The 26,298-nt window shown below is 31.0% G+C and overlaps 1 protein-coding gene and 1 long non-coding RNA gene across 2 annotated transcripts in view; both read left to right on the top strand.

Annotated features, from left to right (window-relative positions):
• Positions 1–5,199: 5,199 nt before the first annotated feature.
• LOC143072572 (putative SERF-like protein) lies at positions 5,200–9,588 on the top strand. The gene is made up of 3 exons (XM_076247581.1): positions 5,200–5,334; positions 5,876–5,999; positions 8,713–9,588. The coding sequence occupies exons 1-3, from the start codon at positions 5,328–5,330 to the stop codon at positions 8,798–8,800; spliced, it is 219 nt and encodes a 72-aa protein (XP_076103696.1). The 5' UTR covers positions 5,200–5,327; the 3' UTR covers positions 8,801–9,588.
• Positions 9,589–21,179: 11,591 nt separating this feature from the next.
• LOC143070678 (uncharacterized) overlaps positions 21,180–26,298 on the top strand; it is a 39,453-nt gene continuing 34,334 nt past the window's right edge. The window contains exon 1 of the long non-coding RNA XR_012976640.1: positions 21,180–21,434. This is a non-coding gene — a long non-coding RNA (uncharacterized LOC143070678). The remainder of the gene's footprint in view (positions 21,435–26,298) is intronic.

Genomic DNA, 26,298 nt, shown 5'->3' with positions numbered 1-26,298 from the left:
CGATGCTTCTACCATAAGTGCCAGCATAGCTGGCATAATACTTTAAACTATTTTTTTTAAAGAAAAGGATGCTGGTAACAAATTTAATTTGCTCATTTTAAAAAGATGATAATAAGATAACTTCACATGGTGAAAGCAAACTTAGTAAAATTTTTGAAGGGTTTTTTTGCTGAATAGGTGCAATTTGGTTACTGAGTAATATGAGGAAGGCGCTACCTTAAATGCCAGCTTTATAATGTCCTAGATATTGATTGGTTGTTGGTTGTTTAACGTTCAGTGGCAAATATTTCATGCATGTTCAGAACGAATGTCCAAGGCTACAGTAACGTTTTGTTTATGTCTAAAATAAAATTATAAGTTCAGATGGAAAATGCTATTTTTCTTGAAAAAAAATATTCTGATTCCCAAATTGATGAATAAAAAAGCATAGGACAAAAAAATATTTTGAATCCAGATCTTTGCCAAAAATGATTTTATCTTTCAGATATGCAAATTAAATTTAACTTTTATATATATCTAAAAACATAAAAACTTCCCAAACCGCACATGTCAGTCTGTACACAGTATTTTTTAGGTGATAATAAGACTGTATTTGCCAATTTGTTATGATAAACCTTAATACTAGTGTTAAATTTTGACTAAAAAATTTTAAATGACGGTGCTGAATGGCTTCGGTAAAAAAAAATCTGACTCGAATAAAAACATTTGTATTTCTGATCATCTTCAGTTTGTGAGTTCTACATCAATATCTGACATGTACTATTAAATTCAGAGTCTGTTTTATGTCATTTCTTGCATATATTTTTTTTGTTACATGTACATAATGTAGCTTACTTTTCAAGTTCTTATATGATAGCAAAAAAAATTGAGAATGGAAATGGGAAATACAAGCATGTAAAAAAAAACACATTTGGTTTTAGACAATAACTTGAGTTAAGTAAATGGATTTCCATGAAATTTTACCAGGAAGTTCATACACAAAACTCAAAAGGAAGATAAGAATTGATTTTGGGGTTATAGTACATTATTGGGGGTATTTTTATTTTTTTATTTTGGGTTTTTCTTCCAAAAATTACCTTATTTACATCAATTATACTCATCTAGTACAGATTTGGCAGGAGATGCACTCAAAATATGGTGTTTTAAACATTTTATCTGTAGTCTGTGCATTTTTCCTATGATGTACATGTACTTCTTGATAATGTTGATGTGAGTATCATGATAAAGAAAATATATTTGGTAACCGTAAGTATATATTCACAATTGACATGCACCAGAGCGAGAAAAGGATCTTCTTTCCCTTTAATTCCAAAAATTGCACATGATTTTTTTTCTCTCACAGAAACACATGAGTTATTTGGTAAATAAAACATTTGTCAATGTTTGAAACTTTCAGTAATAAAAATTCAGTTTAGCTTGTTTGAATGTTTCACTGATTGTGTGAAAATTTTAACAGCAATGTACAAAACACTTGAATAAATTGCATTATCTGCAGAATTATTGATAACTTTCCTCAAAATAAATTCACAAGGACATAGAACTAACACATTGTCCATGCTATTCTGATCTGAGTTTTATACATACATATACTGGCATGGCTGTGCTGTTTCAAGTTGTCTTCTTTTTCTGTTTCCTAAGAAGTATTTGTTTAACCTGTTCAGTCACTATAAAGTGTTACAATTCTTATTTAGATGCAACACATAAATGGTGACCAAAAAGGTTCTGCTTTCACATGAGAGGAGCTAGAAAAAAATTAAATGTACACATTTTCAATAGTTAGTAGGACTTACTATCAAATGGAATTAAGGAGATATGTACATGTAGTTTGAGACTTCTGCTGAATAGAAATATGTGGGTCTACCTGTGCCTGTTTTCAAATTAGTCCATATTGAAGTTTAAAGGATCCAAAATTAAAAATATGTTTGATTTCAACTGACATAAAAAAATTTGGTGTTATTTATATGCTCAATATACATCTGCGGTCGTATCAGGCTGTGCATGGCAAAGCATTTTATTGCCTTTAGGTTTGTACTTTTTTTTTTTGGGTCATGAAAATAAATTTGCTAACATGAGAATACCCTAATTTTACCTAAATTGTCAGTTTTTTTTTACCAAACTTTTTTTTATGTACCAGACAAAAGTTTATTCTGTGCTTATTTTGTAGACTTCCCTTGTTTACAATAGAGTAATACCAATTTAATTTTGAGTCCATGTAGAGTCATTGAAAAATTAGTTTGAAATAACATCCAAACAATCCATGATCCTGTAATGAGACCAGTACCCAAATTCCATACATCTTTACATGTATGGTTAATTTCAAATCCTTTAAACTGGGATATAAAAAGAGATTTTGTTTTATTTCTTCAAATATTTCAAACAATTTGACATTATTTAATACTTTAAACTATTTTTTTTAAAGAAAAGGATGCTGGTAACAAATTTAATTTGCTCATTTTAAAAAGATGATAATAAGATAACTTCACATGGTGAAAGCAAACTTAGTAAAATTTTTGAAGGGTTTTTTTGCTGAATAGGTGCAATTTGGTTACTGAGTATAATTTTGGTACTGTGAGGTTATATAACCATAAGTGTGTATTGCTATTAAAATAGGTTGAAATGTGAACCTGATAGTGATATAGCGATAAAGTACTTGGTAGAGTGAAAATGTTTTGATCAGGTTTAAACTGATGCATAAAATATGCAGGCCACTGTTGCAGCTTGAATTTTAAAGGATGTAGCCCACATACTTCCAAGTAACATGCCCTGTATATACCTATCAAAGTTCTCATTCTCATGGGTTAAAATAAATCCATCTTCCAATAAAATCCAATTTTGGACAATATGGGAGCATACAATATATACAGTAGTCAGTTCTAAATGTACTACTCAGACTCAAGTCTCCTTTTATGAATAAACTAAGAGGGAGAAAACAAAACAGTTTCCATCTCCTGGGACTGTACATGCTGTATAAGGTGTGACATAATCATAGAAAAGATTTGTTGAGATTTTGCCAAAGAAGTACAGAATTAGAAGATTGTGAATAATTTGAATATTTGTTTGTGTTCTAAACTTTTGTTAAGTTTTGAATAAGTCTGTGGGCTACCATAGGATCCAGAGGGGGCGGTCCGTGGGAAAAAAATGTTGATTATATAGGTAATCACTGAAGCCTGAAGCATGACTGGAGCACCCCGTCAGCGCCCCCCCCCCCCCCCCCCTTTTATGAAAAATGCTGGATTCGCCATTGACTCCATGAATAACCGTGACAATTAACCAGTCAACAGTATAATTATCACTGTTCCTTGATTTGGGGAATAATGTGGCAGATGAACATAAGTAGTCGTGGTCAACCAGTGCACCGTAGTTTACCCCGCATGCCGCATGGCCATTATAAAAAAAAATCCGAAATGTATTGCTTGCGGAGTTCTTTTCTGTGTTCCCATGCCTGGACGGAACTTTTACACTAAATATGTTATCGTTAACTGAGATTGTGTGACTTTTAAATGAAGTACCTGTGATTTTTAGGTAATTTGTTTTGACTTCACTGATATTAATGGAATGTTGAAGCAGACGAAACATGGCGTCAGATGTTGTTGTCCTCACTTCGGTAATTTCCGTGGTACAATTAAATTTAAATAAGCTTCACAAGTTACAAAAATTTCTGAATTCTTGTTTTTGCAAACAAATAGAAATTCATGTCGTATTAAACATTGAAATTTTCCCGATCTGCCCCGTTTTTACAAGATCGCGTTGAAACGTTAAATTTGGCCGCCATTAAAAAAAAAATCGTACGAGATTTAACGAGAGTGACGAAACTTTTCAGATGGGTCGTCTAGAAAGAGTTATCGTTCTTTGTCCCAAAAACGATGCTTCTACCATAAGTGCCAGCATAGCTGGCATAATACTTTAAACTATTTTTTTTAAAGAAAAGGATGCTGGTAACAAATTTAATTTGCTCATTTTAAAAAGATGATAATAAGATAACTTCACATGGTGAAAGCAAACTTAGTAAAATTTTTGAAGGGTTTTTTTGCTGAATAGGTGCAATTTGGTTACTGAGTATAATTTTGGTACTGTGAGGTTATATAACCATAAGTGTGTATTGCTAAATAGGTTGAAATGTGAACCTGATAGTGATATAGCGATAAAGTACTTGGTAGAGTGAAAATGTTTTGATCAGGTTTAAACTGATGCATAAAATATGCAGGCCACTGTTGCAGCTTGAATTTTAAAGGATGTAGCCCACATACTTCCAAGTAACATGCCCTGTATATACCTATCAAAGTTCTCATTCTCATGGGTTAAAATAAATCCATCTTCCAATAAAATCCAATTTTGGACAATATGGGAGCATACAATATATACAGTAGTCAGTTCTAAATGTACTACTCAGACTCAAGTCTCCTTTTATGAATAAACTAAGAGGGAGAAAACAAAACAGTTTCCATCTCCTGGGACTGTACATAGAACCTTTGAATAGACTTATTAAAAGAAGGGATATAATTACGATACTGTTGTCAAGTCATTAAAGATTGCATATTTTGGCGTTAATATTGAGTCACTGATAAGGTCTTTGCATCGGAACTAACACATTTATTCTAAAAACAGTTGTTGGCATGACACAGGTTATGTTCTTCTCATATATGTTATGGTGGTATGATATTAAACCCCTAACGGAAAGGATTGTGCCTGATGTTCATATGATGAAATCAAAAAGTCGAAATTTTGAGTTTTATAAAAGTCGAAATTTTGAGTTTAAAAAAGTCGAAATTTCGAGTTTCAAAAAAGTCAATATTTCGACTTATTTTAAACTCGAAATGGTCAGCCGGGATTAGCGATAAGGTGTATTGTCTCTTCACTTTACTTTGTAAAAAACAATATTATATACGATCCTCATTTAATAACCACAACAGGAAACCCATGCCATGACCGAAACAACTTTACAAAGTGTGGCCGAAAGAACCTCTGTTTGATCTTAGTCAAATATCAGTAGTACCCTAAAAAAAGAATAAATGGAAGATGAATTTTATTATTTATAAAGAGATAAAAGTTTCATTATTAAACTATTTGGTATGATTGGAGGTGACCACATGTTATCTCATTAGATTGATAATAAATATTCTTGACTCGGTTAACTTCGGACATGAACTGTATTCAACAAATGAAAAAAGAAATTTTGAACAAACGTATTTTCTATCTTTCCTTTATTCAAATACTATAAATAAAACTGGCCTAAAGTGGAATTTTTAGGGAAAGGGTGCAATTTTGCGTTTGCAGTCTTTTGACTGATAAAAGTATATTATTTTAGCCATAAAAGTGAAGTTTTAAACATGACCAGTAAGTAAATACTATTTTTGCTGTTCTAATTTGTCGTTTGATCTAACTGTCAGTGTAAACGTCATCATAACAAATGAAAGTTAATATAGCCTCCTATAAGTCTTTTTATAAGAATTTCTTATAAAAAGACTATTATGGCTGGGTTATTATATTACATAGTAGTCAAAATAATTATTGATAATGATGTTTTGCAAGTCTATTTTCATATTTATTTATTTAAAGGTAGGAATGCGCCTTTCACAGAAAAAAAAATTACCTTGAAAGACGTCACATATTATTTGGACTAGCATGTACATGTATAAAAAATGAAACACGACAAAAAAAAGTTTGAAAGATTATGAGTTCATTAGTACAAAGAAAATTCCAGAACAATTTTTGTATTAATTTTTCTACTGTAATTGGGGACTTCGTTTTTTTTTATCTAATTTCGTAGTGAGATTACATTTTTTTTGGTCGTTCTTTTAATATTTTCAGAATGATTTTGTCATGGTTATCAACATATATTATAATCTAGCTAACATATTGTATTAATGATTTTTAGGAGGAAATCAGAGAGATCTTGCACGTGCAAAAGCTGCAAAGAAACAACAAGATCTGCAAAAACAAAAGAAGAGTTCAGAAAAGGGTGCCAACAAAGGATTAACTTTAGAGGAACGCCGCCATAGGTAGGATAATCAAAGAATTTACAAGTACAATATACATGTTACGATGTATCAAATATAAAACTAACATTTCATCTTAAAAATATGAAAGAAAATCACTTTAAAGTAAATTTGTAAAAGAAAATTACATTTAATCAATGTAATTGCAGGTCCTGAGGTCTGCTTCGACTGTTGAAAGGTGCAATTAATTGTACAAGAATTTTAATAGATATGGAAAGTGCAAAACCTATCAACTACTCTGGTGTTTATCATTGCTTTATGTAATATCAAAACTAATTTCCTTCTGAGCACTTGAGTTTATCCTTGTATCAATATGACATTTTAGTCCCTTTGTTGAAATGCGTTGGGTTTTTTCACCAATGCATATATACATATGTCATGTATGTGTATATATGTACTCACTGGTATTAATCTGATAATTGTAACTGGAATTACCACTATCCCAATATGGCGACTGCAGATATAGGTAAAATCTTTACAGTTATTTTTATACGACCGCAAAAATGAAAATATTTTGGTCGTATATTGGTATCACGTTGGTGTTGTTGGCAGCTTCCAAAGACTTTTGGTTTTCGCACTATAACTTTAGTATAAGTGAATAGAAATCTATGAAATTTAAACACAAGGTTTATGACCATAAAAGGAAGGTTGGGATGGATTTTGGAAGTTTTGGTCCCGACATTTTAGAGTTTTAGTCCAAAATTAGACTTCGTTTAAATTCATCGAAAATTGAATAATTGGGGTTCTTTGATATGCCAAAACTAACTGTGTATGTAGATTCTTAATTTTTGGTCCCATTTTGAAATTGGTCTACATTAAGGTCCAAAGGGTCCAAAATGAAACTAAGTTTGATTTTAACAAATATTGAATGCTTGGGGTTCTTTGATATGCTGAATCTAAACATGTACTCAGACTTTTGATTATTGGCCCAGTTTTCAAGTTGGTTCAAATCGTTGTCCAAAATTAAACTTTGTTTGATATCAACAAAAATTGTATATATGGGGTTCTTTGATATATGCTTAATCTAACCATGTATTTAGATTTTTGATTATTTATGGGCCCAGTTTTCAAGTTGGTCCAAATTGCGGTCCAAAATTAAACTTTGTTTGATTTCAACAAAAATTGTATATATGGGGTTCGTTGATATATGCTTAATCTAACCATGTTTGATTTCAACAAAAATTGTATATATGGGGTTCGTTGATATATGCTTAATCTAACCATGTATTTAGATTTTTGATGTTTGGGCCCGGTTATCAGATTGGTCCACATTCAGGTCTAGAGGGTCCAAAATTGAACTTTATTTGATTTGATCAAAAATTGAATTCTTGGGATTCTTTGATATGCTGAAATTAATCATGTATTTAGATTTTGGATATTGGACCAAAATAGGTAATGTCCAATGTAAAATTTAAAGTTTTTAAGTTTAAGTTCTTAGACCACATTCAGTATGTGTCAGAAACCTGTGTTGTGTCAACTATTTAATCACATGTACAATCCAAATTCAGAGCTGTATCAAGCTTGAATGTTGTGTCCATACTTGCCCAAATGTTCAGGGTTCGAACTCTGTGGTTGTATAGAGCTGCGCCCTGCAGAGCATCTGGTTCTCAAATGTAGCATGTTTTTGTCATTAGTTACTCAGCTGCAAGGATTATCTATACCATTACAACATATTTGAATCGTAACGGTGCACTGAAATTGTCTAAGCACTTTGATAATTGCCGTTGAAAAAATAGGGATGATAATCATAACTCGGAAAAAAGATAATCGTTATTATGGTATTAAAAAATGAGAAGATAATCGTAACTGGATGTTGTTTTATTGATATTGACACTAAACATTTTGCTAAAAACATATATCTGATAGCATATGTTGACATTATGATGACATAATGCAGTAATAAAGTTATTGATGGAAACTGTTGTATTTTTTTTTTGCGTTAATGTCATTGTTTAACTGGACATTTGCATTTTAACACACAAGATACTATTGAAATGCTGAAAGACATATTTATTATTTTTCAGCTACTGTTATCCAATAAAGAAATTACAATTATCAAACAAGAAAAATACCTTAAGAGTTAGGATTATCATCCTTGTTTTTTCAATTGCAATTTTCAAAGTGCTTAGACAGTTCCAGGGCACCGTTATGATTCAAATATGATGTAATAGTACAGAAGAACCTTGCAGCTGAATAATTATTGGCAAAAACATGCCACATTTGAGAAAAATGACTGTATAGACTTTACCTATATCTGCGTTCGCCATATTGGGATAGTCGTAATTCCAGTTACGATTATCACTTTAATACCAGTGTGTACTGCTTACACCATGTTTTCAAGTTAATAGATCCTTTAAGCGCAGTACAAAATGTTCTAAATAAATTGTAAATTCAAAATGAATTAATTTCTTGATGATAAACAATTTAAATCTACTTACTAGTTGAGAAAACTTCTTTTAATAACTACAATGTACAAGAGTTTTTCATGCATGATATACATGGTATATGTTTAAAAAAATAATTTTACTAAAATGAACAATTAAAAACAAATGCAAATAAATTCAATTCAAAATTTGGTATTTTCAATGTCAATTTGTATTATTTGCTGAATACAATTCAATGTCTAATTTAATGTTAAAATTACCAAAAAATAGCAATCTAATAGTGCTGTGGTTACAAGCTTTGATTAATAAACTTTTCTGTTTTTTTTTTTCAGGGATGCAGAGATAATGAGACTAAAACAGGAAAAGAAAGCTGGTGGTGCTCAAGGTGGTGGTGAACAAGGTGCTACAGGAGGAAAGTAAAACAATAGACACAAGTCAATGTAAACAACTGATGATATTTTTTTTTTATTAATCATTTGCATTTTATCATTTTGTCATATAACTACGATCGTGTCATTTTGTATGTTACTTTATATCCTCTCTATAAATTTTAAGTACATACAACATGATTTGATAAGATATATCAGTAGACATGAATCAAGAACGGTTTGACTTGATTCTACATCAGTCACTGTGTCATCTTGACAGTTGTGTGTACTGTTTAATTATAAAACCGAACATGCACAGAAAAAGGTCATCTACATCATATTTTTGAGATTAAGGGTTTGAAATTGAAAGGAATAAGGTTTTGTTAATAATTCATACATTCATTATATTGCTTAATCTTTTTAAGGGGGGCATTTCTGTCTTTTGGACTATATAATTTTAAAGCTATCCCTCTCACTAGATGGCATAGTTTAGAGCTGATAGCTTAGAAATGATATTTTTTTAAAGTAATGTCTAAATAATAAGATCTGATCACTATGAATATGTAATTTTGTACAGAATTTTTAATTGGTGTATTAGTAAATTCATGTATTTCAATACTTTCTTTATCTCCAAAAACAGCTATATATATATATATACATGTATATAGACTGTAAATAAAAGTATTACATAAACTGTGTTTCTAATAAGTTGATACTTTGCAATGGTTAAATTGGACTGCCTTATGTTATATGTTAAGGGTTTTTGTAATACATTTAAAATTTACTTATAATTCAGATTTAATGTGTTTTTATATGTATGAATAAACATTGTCATTATTACCATGTTTTGTGTATTGATTTGTCACATGTGGCCATAATATGGATATAATATTGTAAAGAAAACCAGTAAGGAAACCTTGATGTCTTATCAAGATGACAGGGATTTTGTATAAGTAAATTGTTAATTGATATTGTTTATATACTGTTTAGTGTTTCATTTTTGCTGATTTCAAGTATAAAGATTTCTAGGGAGAAACCTGTTCCTGGTGTTTAATTTTCTTTTTTGCTTCTGATTATATCACCCTTTAAGATATTTTTTTAAAGCGCTTGGCTATTTTCACCTTAATATAACTTAATTGTATAAAATTAATTCCTTTGCACTAGATTCTTAATTTGCAATGTGTTCCCACATCCTTGACAGAATTTACCAAAATAAAAAGCAGTTGTGTCCCTTTATCTATAATTCTGAAATTACAAAAAAAAAATGACTTGATGGTAGATATATTTATTGAAAAGTCAATGTGTACATTCATTCATGTGTATGTTTGTGGAAAAAAGAAGTTAAGACTTGTGTTAATCACATTCTTTTTTAAATGTGGACTGACAGGCATATATGGGTTCTACAGGATTACTGGAGATGATATACTCCTAGCAATGATAAATTTATCCCTCCCGTCCTAATACATGTATATACATTTAGAACTACAGTGCTACATTAATTAACATATAAGATAACAGAAAAGAAAATTGTGAATTCGAAATGGTAATCACTGGAATTAGGTCCATAGCATAAGGGACTCGTCACCTGAAATTATGGATAAAAAACTTGTACAAAATACAAACAGATTTTAATTTAATATTGTTTGTTTCAGAAGTTGTTATTTCTTAGATCAATATTATATATTTTGCAGCAAAAAATTACGTTTGATTAAACACAGAATTTGAATGCAAATTGATGATTAATCCTTCTTAAAACTCGAGATTTTGCACATGATCACATTGCAATTCATACTGTAAATTCTGAAATTATTGTGTGCATTTATTATTGCAATTTTGTCATTGAATGATTTTAGACTAAAATGCGGTTTTAATTTTTTGGGATATTGAGAAAAATCCAGTTTGATTTATATAAAAAATTTCAGAATGCATGTTTAAATTATTGCAATATTAATAACAGTGCCGCAGTTAGGAATAATTTCTGAATTTACAGTAGAATTATCTTTTTAAATCTCTCAATCTGTGTGTATCACTAGTATAGTGTTTGTTGAGTTTTGGTTAACCACATAAATATAAATAACATCAACAATTTTAATACCATTTGGTTTGAAAGTGACATGTGAAAAACTAATTACATTTCGATGGGACTGCTAAGATTTTGCCAAAAATATACATTATCCTGATGATATCCATAAATAACTACATTATTTATTATAATTTAATATTGGTACTGAGGAAAACATAATGTATGGCCCTTAAGTAAGTTTGAATGTTCTGGAATTGTTTTCTACTTTAAAGGAAGAAAAATGTTTTTGAATTATTTTTTGCTAGCAAAAAGGTACAAATAAATATTTAACTGTCTATATGTTTGCCTGATGAGTTATTAAGGATGTTTGGATCATTTTGGTCTTGTTTTTGTTTCAATATTTTCTATTGGTTACTTATAAGGTCTTTATATAACAAAGAGCACAACAACAACAACATTAATTTTCCTAATGGCTACTCATGTATGAGTTATTGATCTTTGACCAGCAAAACACACCTGTAAATATTCTGTCCCTCAACATATATGTCGTTTACAAAACTTAATACAATGTTGTGTCTTCAAAATTTGGTACCAATCTTTAGGTTATTATGTTACATAAAAATTCATTTAATAATTAACCAGGTCACATTTAAGCAAATTTGACAGATGTAACAATAAACCTACTAGTATGTGCAAGGTCACAAGCCCTTTGAGATGAGACATCTCTTTGCAATGTTGCCCCCCCCCCTCCATTGTACCCCAATTTGTTGCATAAAAAGGATTTAGTACATGATACACTAATCTCTATAGGAACTATGCTTCTTTTGGAGAGTAACTGTAGAAAAACTCTATAAAAATATACCATCTGATGAAATGCATGTTATATTTGCCACTGGACATTAAATACCAATTTATCATCATCCTCAGTTCCTAAATTATATATAAATATAAAGGTGTAGAATGATCGCCAGTGAGACACTTTCTGATTGATGTGAAAAAATACTAGTAATATATACAGCAACAAACAACAACGACTGAATTACAGGCTCCTAACTTGAGGTAGGCACATTCAAATTGCGGATTGGTTAATGGCCCTTACCTTGGCTATAGTGATGTAACAGAAAAACAGTAGAACATACTATAAAGATTGACATAAAGCACTAACCTGTAATATTGATTGCCTGCTCGTGGGTTATCTGTTTGACATGTGTCCTTTTTTTACCACATTTTCGAAGTCTGTTGTCACTTTAGGTCTTGGATGATGTTTGTCATTCGGAAAGTAATTGTATCAGATTGATTATAGATAATATAGGAAGATGTGGTATAAGTGCCAATGAGACCAGGGCCGTAACTACATTGAGGCAAATGTTGGAAATTTAAAAAAAAAAAACTGAAGCAAAAGATTGTCTTTATATCAAATTGTTTTCACGGAAAGTGTCTTGCAGGAAGCAAGTTCTCTTCACTCAATAATGTCGCCCCGGCATGTTTTTCGTTATCCATGTTTCTATTTTACTTTTAGTTTTCAGAGTTGAGGGTCTATTGTTTGTACTTCTGTGTCCCGTGTTTGTCTTTTGTTCATTTATTGTCCTACTTTAGACTATAGTCTGAGTGTTGATTTTTATTTGTAAACGTGTGGTTTTGCAATGTTGCATGTCCACCGATGTCCAGCCATTCTGCGAGAAAATATTTTAAGAATATACTATGCTACTGGACACAGCAAAAAAAATTGTCGTTTCTGCCTCACACCACTCTCCATCCAAGTAACAATTTATAAAAGTAAATCATTATAGGTCAAGGTACGGCCTTCAACACGGAGCTTTTGCTCACACCGAACAGCAAGCTATAAAGGGCCCCAAAAATTACTAATGTAAAACCATTCAAACGGGAAAACCGACGGTCTATAATCTATATGAATACGAAAAAAGAGAAACACTTATGAACCACATAAACAGACGGCAACCACTGAATAACAGATTCCTGACTTAGGACAGGTGCAAACAATGTTCATTTATCTTTAAAAAATATAACAATATTGCAGCAGACAAGATATTGTATTATGTCTACTCTTGTTTTAATATTATGTAAGCAAATTTTGAATTGCATTGCTTTGCTGTAGTATATAAAGTAGCAAGGGAGCTAAGGAACCAAGGATTTGTATACTAATATGCAAATCTTCGAATCAACTTAGTAAACACCTAGATATTACACAATTCTTTGTTTTGACTTGACTTTTGCGAAAACTATATAGTCGTTAGTGAGAGACTAATGAGCCCTCACTAATAATAACAAAATCAATCAGTAAAATAAGATTCATGGAGGGGTTCGTGTTGCTCAGCTTAGTTTTCCATGGTTGTTTTTTTGTGTGTATTGTTGTTTGTCTTTTGCTCTGTCTTTTTGCCATGGCGTTGTCAGTTTATTTTCATCTTATGAATTAGACCATCAATTTGGTATCTGTGCTCTCTTTTACAAATGTAATCAATTGTCTCATTGTGGAAATTTATCCATTTTTGTACGATTTCGTTTGCATAAACCATAAGACGGAAACTCCAAATAGCAGAAATAGTCAGCAAAATAATATCAACAAATTACTAAACCATTGCTGTAGTCCTCAATGATATTGACTCATTATAGGAGGTTTTGGACTTCAATTACGATTGATACCAATTTTGCCGTTTTTTTTTGTTTTTTTTTTTTTTGGTGAAAGTGAAATAGAGAGAGAAATCTTTTATATTGCAAATATGATCTACAAATAACATGAATATTACATGAAATTACGCAACTTTTATTTCGACTCATTACTTAAGTTATGAGGAAATGGTGGGTTTTTTTTTTCACCAAAGTATGTGTTTTACATAATATCTTGAATCTTTTAATAGAAAGACTGGATTATTGAACCGACCGTGCGATACCCTAAATAGTATTAAACTAAAAATGATTTGATTTTTTGTGTTTTAACGCCACTTTTATGCACCGCATTTAGGCTATTTCGTGGCGGCCAGTTTTTATTGGTGGGGGAAGCCGCAGTTCCCGGAGAAAATCCCCCGACCTTCGTTAGGAAAACTGACAATCCTAGTCAATTAAGATTCGAGTCAAGTACAACGGCAAGAGCTGGGTTTGAACCCACAACCTCAGTGTTGAATGGCTAGTGATTTTAGTAGTAACTTCTTTGACCACTCGGCCACCGAGGCCCCTAAAAAAAATTGAACAGCAAACCTGATCAGCAACACGATCGACAAGAAAGTCGATATGTATGAAATCATCAATCGACTCCTGACAAATTTTAACATAATTGCTTATTCTCTCAAAAAATAATATAAGAATACACAGATTCGACACAAATACACTGTTGCCTTGTTTCAATATTAGATAAAAAATACTAGAAGAGCAATACAGGCTCTCTTGAACCTTTGGTTTCGGCTACTAATAACACCGGCGCTTAATACATGAATTTTATTTAACAGCGTTTTTTTATAGGGGTTATGGCACCGTTAAAGTCCACAATTCCTCTAAAGTCCACAAGAAAACACCGTTAAAGTCCACAAATACAAGTTCCGCTAAAGTCCAACTTATATATTATATATAAAAGAGATAAAATGGTGTGGACTTTAACTGTGCTTTTTGTGGACTTTAGCGGAACTTGCTATATTGTGGACTTAAGCGGAGGCCATTTTGTGGACTTTAGCGGAAAGTTTGTGGACTTGAGCGGCATTGTGAACTTTAACGAAATTTTGTTGTGGACTTTAAAATTGTTGTGGACTTTAGCGGTGTTGTGGATTTTAGAGGAATTGTGGACTTTAACCAGGGGTATTAAAATTGTGATTTTTAAGAACTTCCCAATCTTTTATATTAGAATTGATTGACAATTCCTTAACCGTAAATGAACAGATATAAAATTGTCACCTAAACCTGTCTAACGATTGGGTATCTTGTGCCCAATGTCAGCGCTCACAGCACAAACCCAGTCACAAAAGTTGAATGTATATAAATTATGGGAAGACCTTAACTCCTGGATATTTGAGAAGACAGAAATAGAACTACCTTTAAATGTTGATTTTGGTTTTATTTGGTGTTCCTACAAAAAAAAAAACAGATGAAAATGACATAAGAAACTTTTAAATAATACTGTAAACAAAATTCTAGATTTATAGAAGAAAATTATCAATGGAACAAACCAATATGAAAGCACTAAATCATCATTAAAAAAACAACTTATTGATAAAAAGAAATATATTATATTAAAATAAAATACCCAGAAGGGCAGAGAACTGCTGGAACTCCTGGACTCCTTTGTTGTCATAAAACAAAACAAGTCAACCGACACCACCGATATTATATATATATTTAATATCCAAACCGTCTTCGTCTTGCAATCATATACTGCAATGTACCAAGCTATTACAGCTGTGACTATCAAATATATTATGTATCTTCTGTTTATTGTATATAACTGTTGTGCATAAAAGTGTCCTTAACCAAGGTTAGACTAACTATACAAATCCTTGGTATAACTTATTATGTTTATGTGCAAATAAAAAGAAATATATTATTTTTAAATCCACAATTTGAGAATCAGTTTTTGGCCCAATAATTCGACGAAACTTTACTTGCCTTTTCAAACAAAAGCTTTTTTTTTTTTAGAAATAACCTTCATAAACAGTTTAGAGGTCAAATACTTTAATTGTGCGTATTCATCAAAAGTACTTTTAAGGATCAATTTAGAAAAGTCTAGTGTGCCATGCATGGTGTTGCAATATTACTAATTCTTATTTTTTCAGTTATATAGTGCTAAAGTTAAATCTGAACATATAATTTTTACGCCATTACCGTAGCACCGTAACTATAGAAATTACTTAAACTAATCTCGAAAAGTTGGAAAAATTGCTAAGTTTGTAAATGAATACGACAAAATAAGGAATCTCTCCTTTTGTTTTGTTGAAACTAAATTAGATGATTTAGATATAATTGATCTTCCTGATGGTTTTTCATATGTAACAAAGAATAGAAAGGGTGCAACTAAAAAGTCAGGTGGAATTGTAATTATATACAAAAATATTTTGAAACAGTTCATCAGTTTTATTGAAAGTGAAAGTCAATATGTACAGTGGTTTAAATTCCAAAAATGTCTACTAAACTGTGAAAAAGATGTTTTATTTGGTGCTGTTTATATACCACCGGAAAATTCTAAATATGCAAATACTGATGCATTTGAAGAAATTGAAATTGAATTAATGACATTTGCTGATAAATTTGATTCATATGTCTCTCTTATTGGAGATTTTAATGCAAAAACGGGAACACGAGATGATTTTATTGTTCCTGATGAGTCATTGATTGCTATTTTTGAGTTAGAAAGTGATGATGAAATTTTGTCATACATGTTAGATTATGAACAATTGAAGCTTCAAAATATACCGTTATCTCGAATGTCAGAGTGTCATTGCAATATTAATAATTATGGTCATAAACTGTTGGATATGTGTAAAAAACTCAATGTTTATATAGCTAACTCCAGACTTGGTTCTGATATAGGTATTGGACGTACTACTTGTAAAGATATCAGTGTTATTGATTATTTGCTTTTATCATCCAAATTGTTTTCTTTAGTATATGAATTTGAGATACTTGATTTTGTACCACTTTTTTCTGATGTTCACAATGCAATACACATTGTTTTTAAATCAGTATTACCACATGATGAAATTACACATGATACATCACAAAACTCACCTTCAATCAAGTGGAACGACAATAACAGAAACGAATTTGTAAATACATTTCACAATAGTCAAGATCAGCTGACCAATATAATGAATGACCTTGAAAACATACACACACGTGATACATGCACTCAACAAGACATAGACAACATCACCGGAGAAATAAATGAGCTTTTCCAAAATACTGCAAAGGCGACACTTTCAAAACCGCACTACAAATCAAGAAAGAAACCGAACTCAAAACCCTGGTACACAAATAAATGTCTCACTTCGAGAAAAAAATTTCATAAAGCCAGAAAACGTTATAACATTCATAAAAATGAAGTAACACGCAAACAACTACTAGAGACAAGTAAATCATACAAGATGGTTACAAACCAAGCATACAAAAACTATCAATTTGACTTTGAACAAAAATTGAGAAATACATCAAAAAAACAAGGGAAAGAGTTTTGGAAAATTTTGAATAAATTTGTTAAAAATAAAGATCAGAAATCTGAAATATCTGTAGAAACATTACATGATTATTTTAAATCCATGAATGAAAATAATGTACATGATGAAATTGATATAGATATTGATGTTAATAATTTACCACCAGATATAGAAGAATTGTTAAATTCTCCAATAACAGTAGAAGAAATAAAATGTGCTGTAAAAAAATTAAAGAATAATAAATCTGCTGGATATGATAATATATTAAATGAATATATTAAATGTACATTAGATGATATGATTAATGTGTATGTAATGTTATTTAATATTGTGTTAGATACAGGTATTATACCAGAATGTTGGACCAAAGGAATAATGGTTCCAATTTTCAAGAACAAGGGTTCCAAATCTGACCCGAATTCTTACAGAGGTATTACTCTCAATTCATGTCTAAGTAAAACATTCACTGCTGTGCTCAACAACAGATTGAATAAATTGTCAGATGAAATAGGCTTAATTACAGGAGCACAGGCTGGGTTCAGAAAAGGGTTTTCTACTATGGATAATATTTTTATTTTACATTCACTTATTTCTCTATATTTTTCATTTGGTAAAAAATTATTTTGCTCGTTCATTGATTTCAAAAGTGCATTTGATACAGTTTGGAGAGCTGGACTTTGGCAAAAGATGCTACAATATAATATTCAAGGCAAAATATTGAGAGTTATACATAATATGTATCAGAATATCCAGACATGTATTAGAATGGGAAAGGATATTTCTGCATTTTTTAGTTGTAATATAGGAGTGAAACAAGGGGAGAATTTATCTCCCTTTCTGTTTTCTCTCTTTTTGAATGATCTGGAGAAATTTTTACTAGATAATGATGTTAAAGACCTTGAAAATATATCTGATAAATGCAAAGAAACCTTATTATGTTATGTAAAAATATTTATAATATTATATGCAGATGACACAGTTATTTTATCTGAGTCAGAGGAGGATCTGCAACATGCATTGAAAGTTTTTGAGCAATATTGTAATGAGTGGAAACTCACAGTTAATACAAGCAAAACAAAAATTGTAATTTTCAGCAAAAAGAAATTCAAGGTTAAAGCAGATTTTGAAATCTATGGTAAAAATATTGATGTATTAGACTCATATACTTATCTGGGTATTGTATTTAATTATAACGGCTCTTTTTGTTCAGCTAGAAAGAAATTATTGGAACAGTCCAATAAAGCATTGTATGCACTATATAGAAAGATTAGAAATATTGCAATACCCGTAGATATACAGCTTAAGCTTTTTGATTGTCTTATCTTACCTATAATGATTTACTCTAGTGAAGTATGGGGATTTGAAAATAAGCAGGGATTGGAACGGATGCACTTGCAGTTTTGTAAAAATATTCTGCACGTGAGGAAAAGTACGCCAAATTTTATGGTTTACGGGGAACTGGGTCGTTATCCCATTGATATTACTATTAAGCTACGTATGGTTATGTTTTGGAATGATATGCTCTCAAGTGAGAATAAATTATCTAATACATTATATAGACTTATGATAAAACTTCACCAGAGTAAACCCACACATTTTAAATGGGTTACGTACATTAAATCCATTTTTGATGAATGTGGTCTTACTTTTATATGGAATGATCAAATACCTATGAATAGAGAAATATTGAAATCTCTTGTCAAACAAAAACTTGTTGATCAGTTTATACAACAATGGTTTTCTGTAATTAACAATTCTTCTAGAGGAGAATTCTATGGTAAATTCAAAAGTATATTTGAATTAGAACCCTATCTACTTCGATTGGGAAATACTGATAGATTGTATATGGCTAAATTTAGATGCTCAAATCTTAAATTCCCAATTGAAACGGGAAGATGGAAAAATATTTTAAAAGAAAATAGGATATGTCATCTATGTAATCAAAATATTGGCGACGAATATCACTATTTGTGTGTTTGTTCACATCCTAGTATATCACTTCTTAGACAAAATCTTGTACCTAATTATTACCTACAATATCCCTCAAGGGAAAAATTGATCGGTTTACTCTCATTTTGCAACATAAAGGTGTATAGGAAAGTATGTACTTTCCTTAGAAAGATTACTTATTTTTTGTAGATGCAATTTTTATACATTTATATATATTTATGTACTCACAATCACTGATAAATAAGAAAGAATTCTGTACATATGTAATCCTTTAAACTCAATAGGTAATATATAAAATGTATATACGTCTCAATGTCATGAAAATCACGTGCTATTATCGTACACTACTCTGCTGTCGATTTATATGTATACTTTATTATGTTTTGACCTCTTGTACACGTCGTGTCTGAGGAAATAAAATATTTTGTCTTGTCTTGTCTCATTATCTTGCAATTTCAACAACAAGAATTTCATTAAGATAAATGATATATTTTCATGTCTTTTTGTTCTGTAATATTAGCATGGCAATGTGCTTTTAGAAAGCAATTATTTACTTTTTCGATGTTATTGCATTTCGTTTATTTAAGCCAACACTATTCTGTCTTCTCGCATTGACTTCAAAGGCAAAAGTGAGCTTTTGCAATCATTTCGCGTGCGTCGTCTGTCCGTAATCGCAAACTTTTTTTTAAATCTTCTTTTCTGAAACATCTAGACCGAATGCAATCCTATTATTAAAATTCTGATCTATAACAACTCGCGTGCTCGTATAGATCATACGAGAATAAAGATGCCAGAGATCTAAATTTCAATCAGTTAGGGCCAAATGTTACCAACCTTTACCTATATAATGGAATCTAGTTTTAAAATTTTATCTGGGGGTTCCATTCATCCTCTCACATGGTCTTTGTTGCTAAAAACTGAACATTGGAGGAAAATACAGTTTTTCGCTTATAACCCTTAAATTACAACAGAAGAAGGAATTCGGACAGATTAAAAAATATCAACAAGTCCAAGGATATCTGATTCTCCATGAGATTTTCAGGAACATCCATTTTGAAGTTATTGTTTCTAAAATGTAAAATTATTGCCTTGTTATTATATTGCAAATTAAACAGAAATAAAGAAATTTCAAAAGTACAAATGACTAGAACAATAATATCTGTACGTCAACATGCTAGAAGTCGCCCTTTTGACCCCTTATGATCCCTCGTGTGAGTTATTGGATTTAAGTTTAAGTTTTACTTTTCTTTGCATTTTTGCGGAAACTATATTAGTAGATAGAGAATTGTGCGGCTAAATGATATCCACAAATACGCTAGAATATACGATAATATGAGTTATTCTCCTTTTAAGGCGGGTTTTACCCTTTTCCCCGCTTTTTCTAGAAAATGTATTAGAAATTATTAATTCAACTTTTTCGTCAAAATAGAATATTCAATTACTCCTTTGAGGGTTGAACTTGAGACACCGCCGGAATCTCAAACTCGACCCTTAAAGAAGTTATTGCAACAGTATAAAAAAATGATCAGCACAATAAGATCTACAAATAAATCGGCATGGCCGCAATTGTGACCCAGTCAACCGACTACTTATAGAATAAAAATGATCATCAGTGGAAGATCTACAAAAATGCCACGAAATAAATTAAATAAAATATAAAAACATAAACGATTGCATTTAAAGTAAAACAATTAATGTTAATGGCATATTTTTACTAGGCAAACAATTCAGGCTCTTGTATGCCCTTGTACAAGCCACTTTTTCATAGGTTTAAGGGCTGCATATATCAGCATTATTTATTTATAATTTAGTATATGTATATGTACTAAAGCAATCTCGGGCTAAATATATGCACTTGGTTACTGTTATGTAAAGCGATTGACTCTTTTGTTGTTTTAAATCTTTAATAATAATTATATTCATGTATTTTTTAGAATTTGTATTTCAAAAAATGCTGATTTTTGCCCATTTTGTCGTAATCACGTTAAAACATAAATCGGAGGATTCTGGCGTTAATCTTGACAATTGATTAATTTATACAAAAATATCATTAAATTTTAATCCCTAGATAGCATCTTTTTGCAATTCCATTGCGAAACTAAAGTCCCTTTTCTGTACTTACTAATCTAACCATGTTTTTACACCACAAAGCACGACAGAACATATAAGCCATATCGATTTTCAACGATTTTGGTTAATTTTAAAATGCAATCAGATGTTTTGAATAAAAGACAGAATCTCGTCTTTTTACTTATATAATTAGAGATCGTATTAACTTCTCTTTTAGGGAAATAATCATCTATTTCGATAGCAGCGTAGTAAAATAATTCTATTGAACTATTGCTATTGCGATCTACGTTTGTCTATTAACGATCAGGGCGCAAAGGAAATTATACTTAATTCACGTAATTATAAGCTTTTGGTCCAGTAGACGAAGTCAGTTTCAGCAATCACAGAACTAGTGACAACTACATGGAGAAAAAACATGACTTCTCATTTTATTGGAATATTAATTCATCTGTACATTTGTTTATTGGAAGCAGTTTGTAATTCAGATTCAGGTAACAAAAGTAGTATTTCAATATAACATTTTTTTGTCATTTTTTGTAAAGCTGGGTTTTTTTTTCTTTTTCATTTCTATTTGATCCAAATCTCAGAGTTAACTATTTATAATGAAAACTTAAAACTTTTTTAGAACTTTTTTTGCTGTTATCATTTGTTTCATTTTTGATAGTTTTCATTTCAATTTGTAGATTTTTATTTATTTAAAAGTATTGACATTGAATTTATTATTTTCAGTTAATTGTATATAACCATCTTTAATGCAAGTTCAGAAAGTGAATACTTAAAGAAAATCTGTTGTTCAAATATTTTAGGGGGTTTGGGCTGTTTTTCCTTTTTTGGCAGTTACTATCTGTCACTCATGTACAAAAATGTAGTTTATCATAAGAAATGACCAACAAGAGATTCAAAGAGACGTGTAAATTTTGGATTTTCTTTGTTCTTTGTTTATCGCTTACAAAAATTTGTTCCTCTTGTTATTGTGCTTTTACGCCACCAAATTCAGATAAAACCGTATAAATATAATTATCCATTTCGCATTTGCTAGGCCCAACTGGGTTTCAGTGGAATACCCGGCATGCTCTTTTAATATTGAAATCGTTACATGTCCACATTCTTCAAATACTTTTTTTTATATATGAACTGCCTTGATAATCTGAGCATGACTTACGGTCTGTTTATTTGAGATACTAATGATCAGCAGATATTTAGAGGGAATTTTATTATAAAATTGGTTGTTTTTTGTGCGTTTTTATTTCCTAGTTAACGTAAGTGTTAATCCTGTTGGTAGCTGGCCTTTTTTAAATGGTGTTTTACTCTAATGACATGTTTATAGAACACTTTCTTTTATGTAAAAGGGTTTAGGGTGAGATGGGGTGCCCATAAGCACTGGATTAACCCAACGACATTTTGTGACCAAGGTTGACTAACTAGACCATGTATTGCCCTTTATTGATAGTCTTTGTCTGTGCGTCTATTTTCATAGGTGAGTCGGATGTAGTCTGCTGTGCTGTCAAGTATTTATGGTTATTTTGAGGATCGTAGTTCGATTTCATGGACACATACTCTCTGTTTATATTCGAACATTTCCCAATATTGACACAGGTTTTCATTTCTTTAGTTTCTTTTTGGAAATGACTCCGATTGCTAAAGCCCGTCTAACTCATTTTCGATCATAAAAATCTTTACATGGTTCAAGTATAGGAATTGTATATTAACAGAAAATATGTATACAAAATAATGGAAAAGTTTCGGAATTGAATTGATAGATAAATCATACTTTTTGTTCGTTAGACCACGTGAGCGTATCGAACCAATCCCAAGCAAAAAAGCCCCAAGGTATGGAATGTATATCATCAATCTTCTCTTCCTCGACCTTATCTCATTATTGGTGTCCATTTATGGAATTATAAACAAGCGAAATCGGCATAAAAGTCGAAAAATTGTTCATCAACGCAGGTTGTGTGTAATCGTGTAGATAATTCTTGCTCCAATGGAATCCAATAATAGTATGCTAGTTCTATAATAGAGATATACAAAATGATCTATTTGGTTAATTTTTTTTTATTTAATATCTTTATTGCAAAATTACACCCATAAGGGTCAAGCAATACAAACTGAAAGACCAGTGGCGTAGCTGGGTCATTTTTACGTGTACGCCCGAACCTTGGCGAGGGATATGAGGGGTGCCAACCGCTCAATGTCAAAGCACCTGTTGGTAGTGGGTTCGAAAGGGACGAAGCCCCTGAAAGCTATCGAGAATGAGATACCATAATGATTCCTGTCAGTAAAAAATCCTTGATAACAACATATATATACTTTTGAATCTAAATGGTTTATTTTTTTGGTTAAATCTTGTAATATGTTAACTTATTCATCGTGTTAAACTTGAAGCTAGCCTAATGGTCATTGCTTTTAGAGAAAACGTCCAAACCAATATTACTTTTAAATAAGTTTAAAGGGTGCCGTGAGTGAGCATACAATCAACAAAAGCACCTCTTAATGAACATGAAAAAATAAATATTTCTAAGAGGTGCAGTATAAAAAAATCTGGAACACCTAGGACTTCTTCCAACAAAAAGTGAAACAATTTATTATTTCTTTAAATGGATTTTAAAAAAAAAATCTAAAATTTTCTTTTGATAATTTTTTCTTGATCTGGAATATTTCACGACAATCTATGAAGGTTTATAAATTGAGCATGTAAAACAATTAATTGCGTAAAGAAGAGCCCGGCTATCTGTCTATCAGAAAAGAACCGAAAAATGAATGAAAACAAATGCTTTCAAAATTTTAGCTTTAGACACTAGTCAAAGAAAAAGTTTCTTCGGCATATTTCAAAAATTTCGATGAAGGTTCGACAAGTAGTTAATGTAATTGAGAGATAACAAAATGTAAGCCCAAACTGCGACCACTTATTAATTGCAGAAAGAAATACATTTTATCCTTAAAATGCGGGCAAATAAAAGATATAATTGCATTAGTATATTGCTCTGAATACTCTTGATCGTAAACAGTTTCTGTACAACTTTCGTAAAATTTCACAGAGAGTCATTCAAAAGACTTTATCCACATTCGGAACCTAAATATTTACGCCGCTTTGTCTCGCTTTTGGGACATAAATCACAGGCTCGACAAAAATACAAACAGCATATCGAATCTGAGCAGATAGTGAATTGCTTTTAATATAAGAAAAGTACGTAGAATTCATAATGGATTCAGACTTTTACAAAAGATTCGAACAAATATATTAAATGATCTATTTGAGTAAATGTAGTCCCTTTTCATTCAAAATTACAATTCATTAAAAAAAGAAGCACAAGGCTGATGTGCTTTTGACCAGTTTTTCTTATTCTATGTCGATTATTTATTTTATTTTCAAAATTCAAGTGTACGCCCGGTGTCATATGGTATTTTGAACCCCCTAAAAAGTGAACCCGGGGTCAAAATACCATGCGGTAAAATGACCCCGGGGTCATTATACCGCATGGTATTTTGACCCCGGGGTCATTTTTCACATATGGTATTTTGAACCCCCCTGCGGTATATTGAACCCCCCCTGTTTTTGATAAATAGTATTGGAGATAATCTAATTTACAATTTATTGGCTATCATTTTTTTAAATTTGTGGTTTTAAGTAGGGGGTTCAATATACCGCAGGGGGGTCAAAATACCATGGCTAAGCAAAATTTTCAAAATATCTTTTCCAGCATTTTTAACACATACAAACCACTTATTGGAGTATTATAACTATGTTAAGGGGTTAGAATAGCTTCAATTTTTGAAATTCAAGGTCTATAGTAGGGGGTTCAATATACCGCAGGGGGGTCAAAATACCATGGCTAAGTAAAATTTTCAAAATATCTTTTCCAGTATATTAAATACATACAAACTACTTACTGGAGTAATATAACTATGTTAAGGATTTAGAATAGCTTGAATTTTTAAAATTCAAGGTCTATAGTAGGGGGTTCAATATACCGCAGGGGGGTCAAAATACCATGGCTAAGTAAAATTTTCAAAATATCTTTTCCAGTATATTAAATACATACAAACTACTTATTGGAGTAATATAACTATGTTAAGGATTTAGAATAGCTTGAATTTTTGAAATTCTAGGTCTATAGTAGGGGGTTCAATATACCGCAGGGGGTTCAAAATACCATGGCTAAGTAAAATTTTCAAAATATCTTTTCCAGTTTATTTAATACATACAAACTACTTATTGAAATATTATTACTATGTTAAGGAGTTAGAATAGCTTGAATTTTTGAAATTCAAGGTCTATAGTAGGGGGTTCAATATACCACAGGGGGGTCAAAATACCATGGCTAAGTAAAATTTTCAAAATATCTTTTCCAGTTTATTTAATACATACAAACTACTTATTGAAGTATTATAACTATGTTAAGGAGTTAGAATAGCTTGAATTTTTGAAATTCAAGGTCTATAGTAGGTTGTTCAATATACCGCAGGGGGGTCAAAATACCATGGCTAAGTAAAATTTTGCAAATATCTTTTCCAGTATATTAAATACATACAAACTACTTATTGGAGTATTATAACTATGTTAAGGAGTTAGAATAGCTTCAATTTTTGAAATTAAAGGTCTATAGTAGTGGGTTCAATATACCCCAGGGGGGTCAAAATACCATGGCTAAGTAACATTTTCAAAATATCTTTTCCAGTTTATTAAATATTTACAAACTACTTATTGAAGTATGATAACTATGTTAAGGAGTTAGAATAGCTTGAATTTTTGAAATTGAAGGTCTATAGTAGGGGGTTCAATATACCGCAGGGGGGTCAAAATACCATGGCTAAGTAAAATTTTACAAATATCTTTTCCAGTATATTAAATACATACAAACTACTTATTGGAGTATTACAACTATGTTAAGGAGTTAGAATAGCTTGAATTTTTGAAATTCAAGGTCTATAGTAGGGGGTTCAATATACCGCAGGGGGGTAAAAATACCATGGCTAAGTAAAATTTTCAAAATATCTTTTCCAGTATATTAAATACATACAAACTACTTATTGGAGTAATATAACTTTGTTAAGGATTTAGAATAGCTTGAATTTTTGAAATTCTAAGTTTATAGTAGGGGGTTCAATATACCGCAGGGGGTTCAAAATACCATGGCTAAGTAAAATTTTCAAAATATCTTTTCCAGTTTATTTAATACATACAAACTACTTATTGGAGTAATATAACTATGTTAAGGATTTAGAATAGCTTGAATTTTTAAAATTCAAGGTCTATAGTAGGGGGTTCAATATACCGCAGGGGGGTCAAAATACCATGGCTAAGTAAAATTTTACAAATATCTTTTCCAGTATATTAAATACATACAAACTACT

This window comes from Mytilus galloprovincialis, chromosome 4 (assembly GCF_965363235.1).
Source record: "Mytilus galloprovincialis chromosome 4, xbMytGall1.hap1.1, whole genome shotgun sequence".
In the NCBI taxonomy this organism is placed as follows: domain Eukaryota; kingdom Metazoa; phylum Mollusca; class Bivalvia; order Mytilida; family Mytilidae; genus Mytilus; species Mytilus galloprovincialis.
The sequence above is the reverse complement of the archived record's forward strand: the minus strand, read 5'-3'. Positions and strand labels throughout refer to the sequence as shown.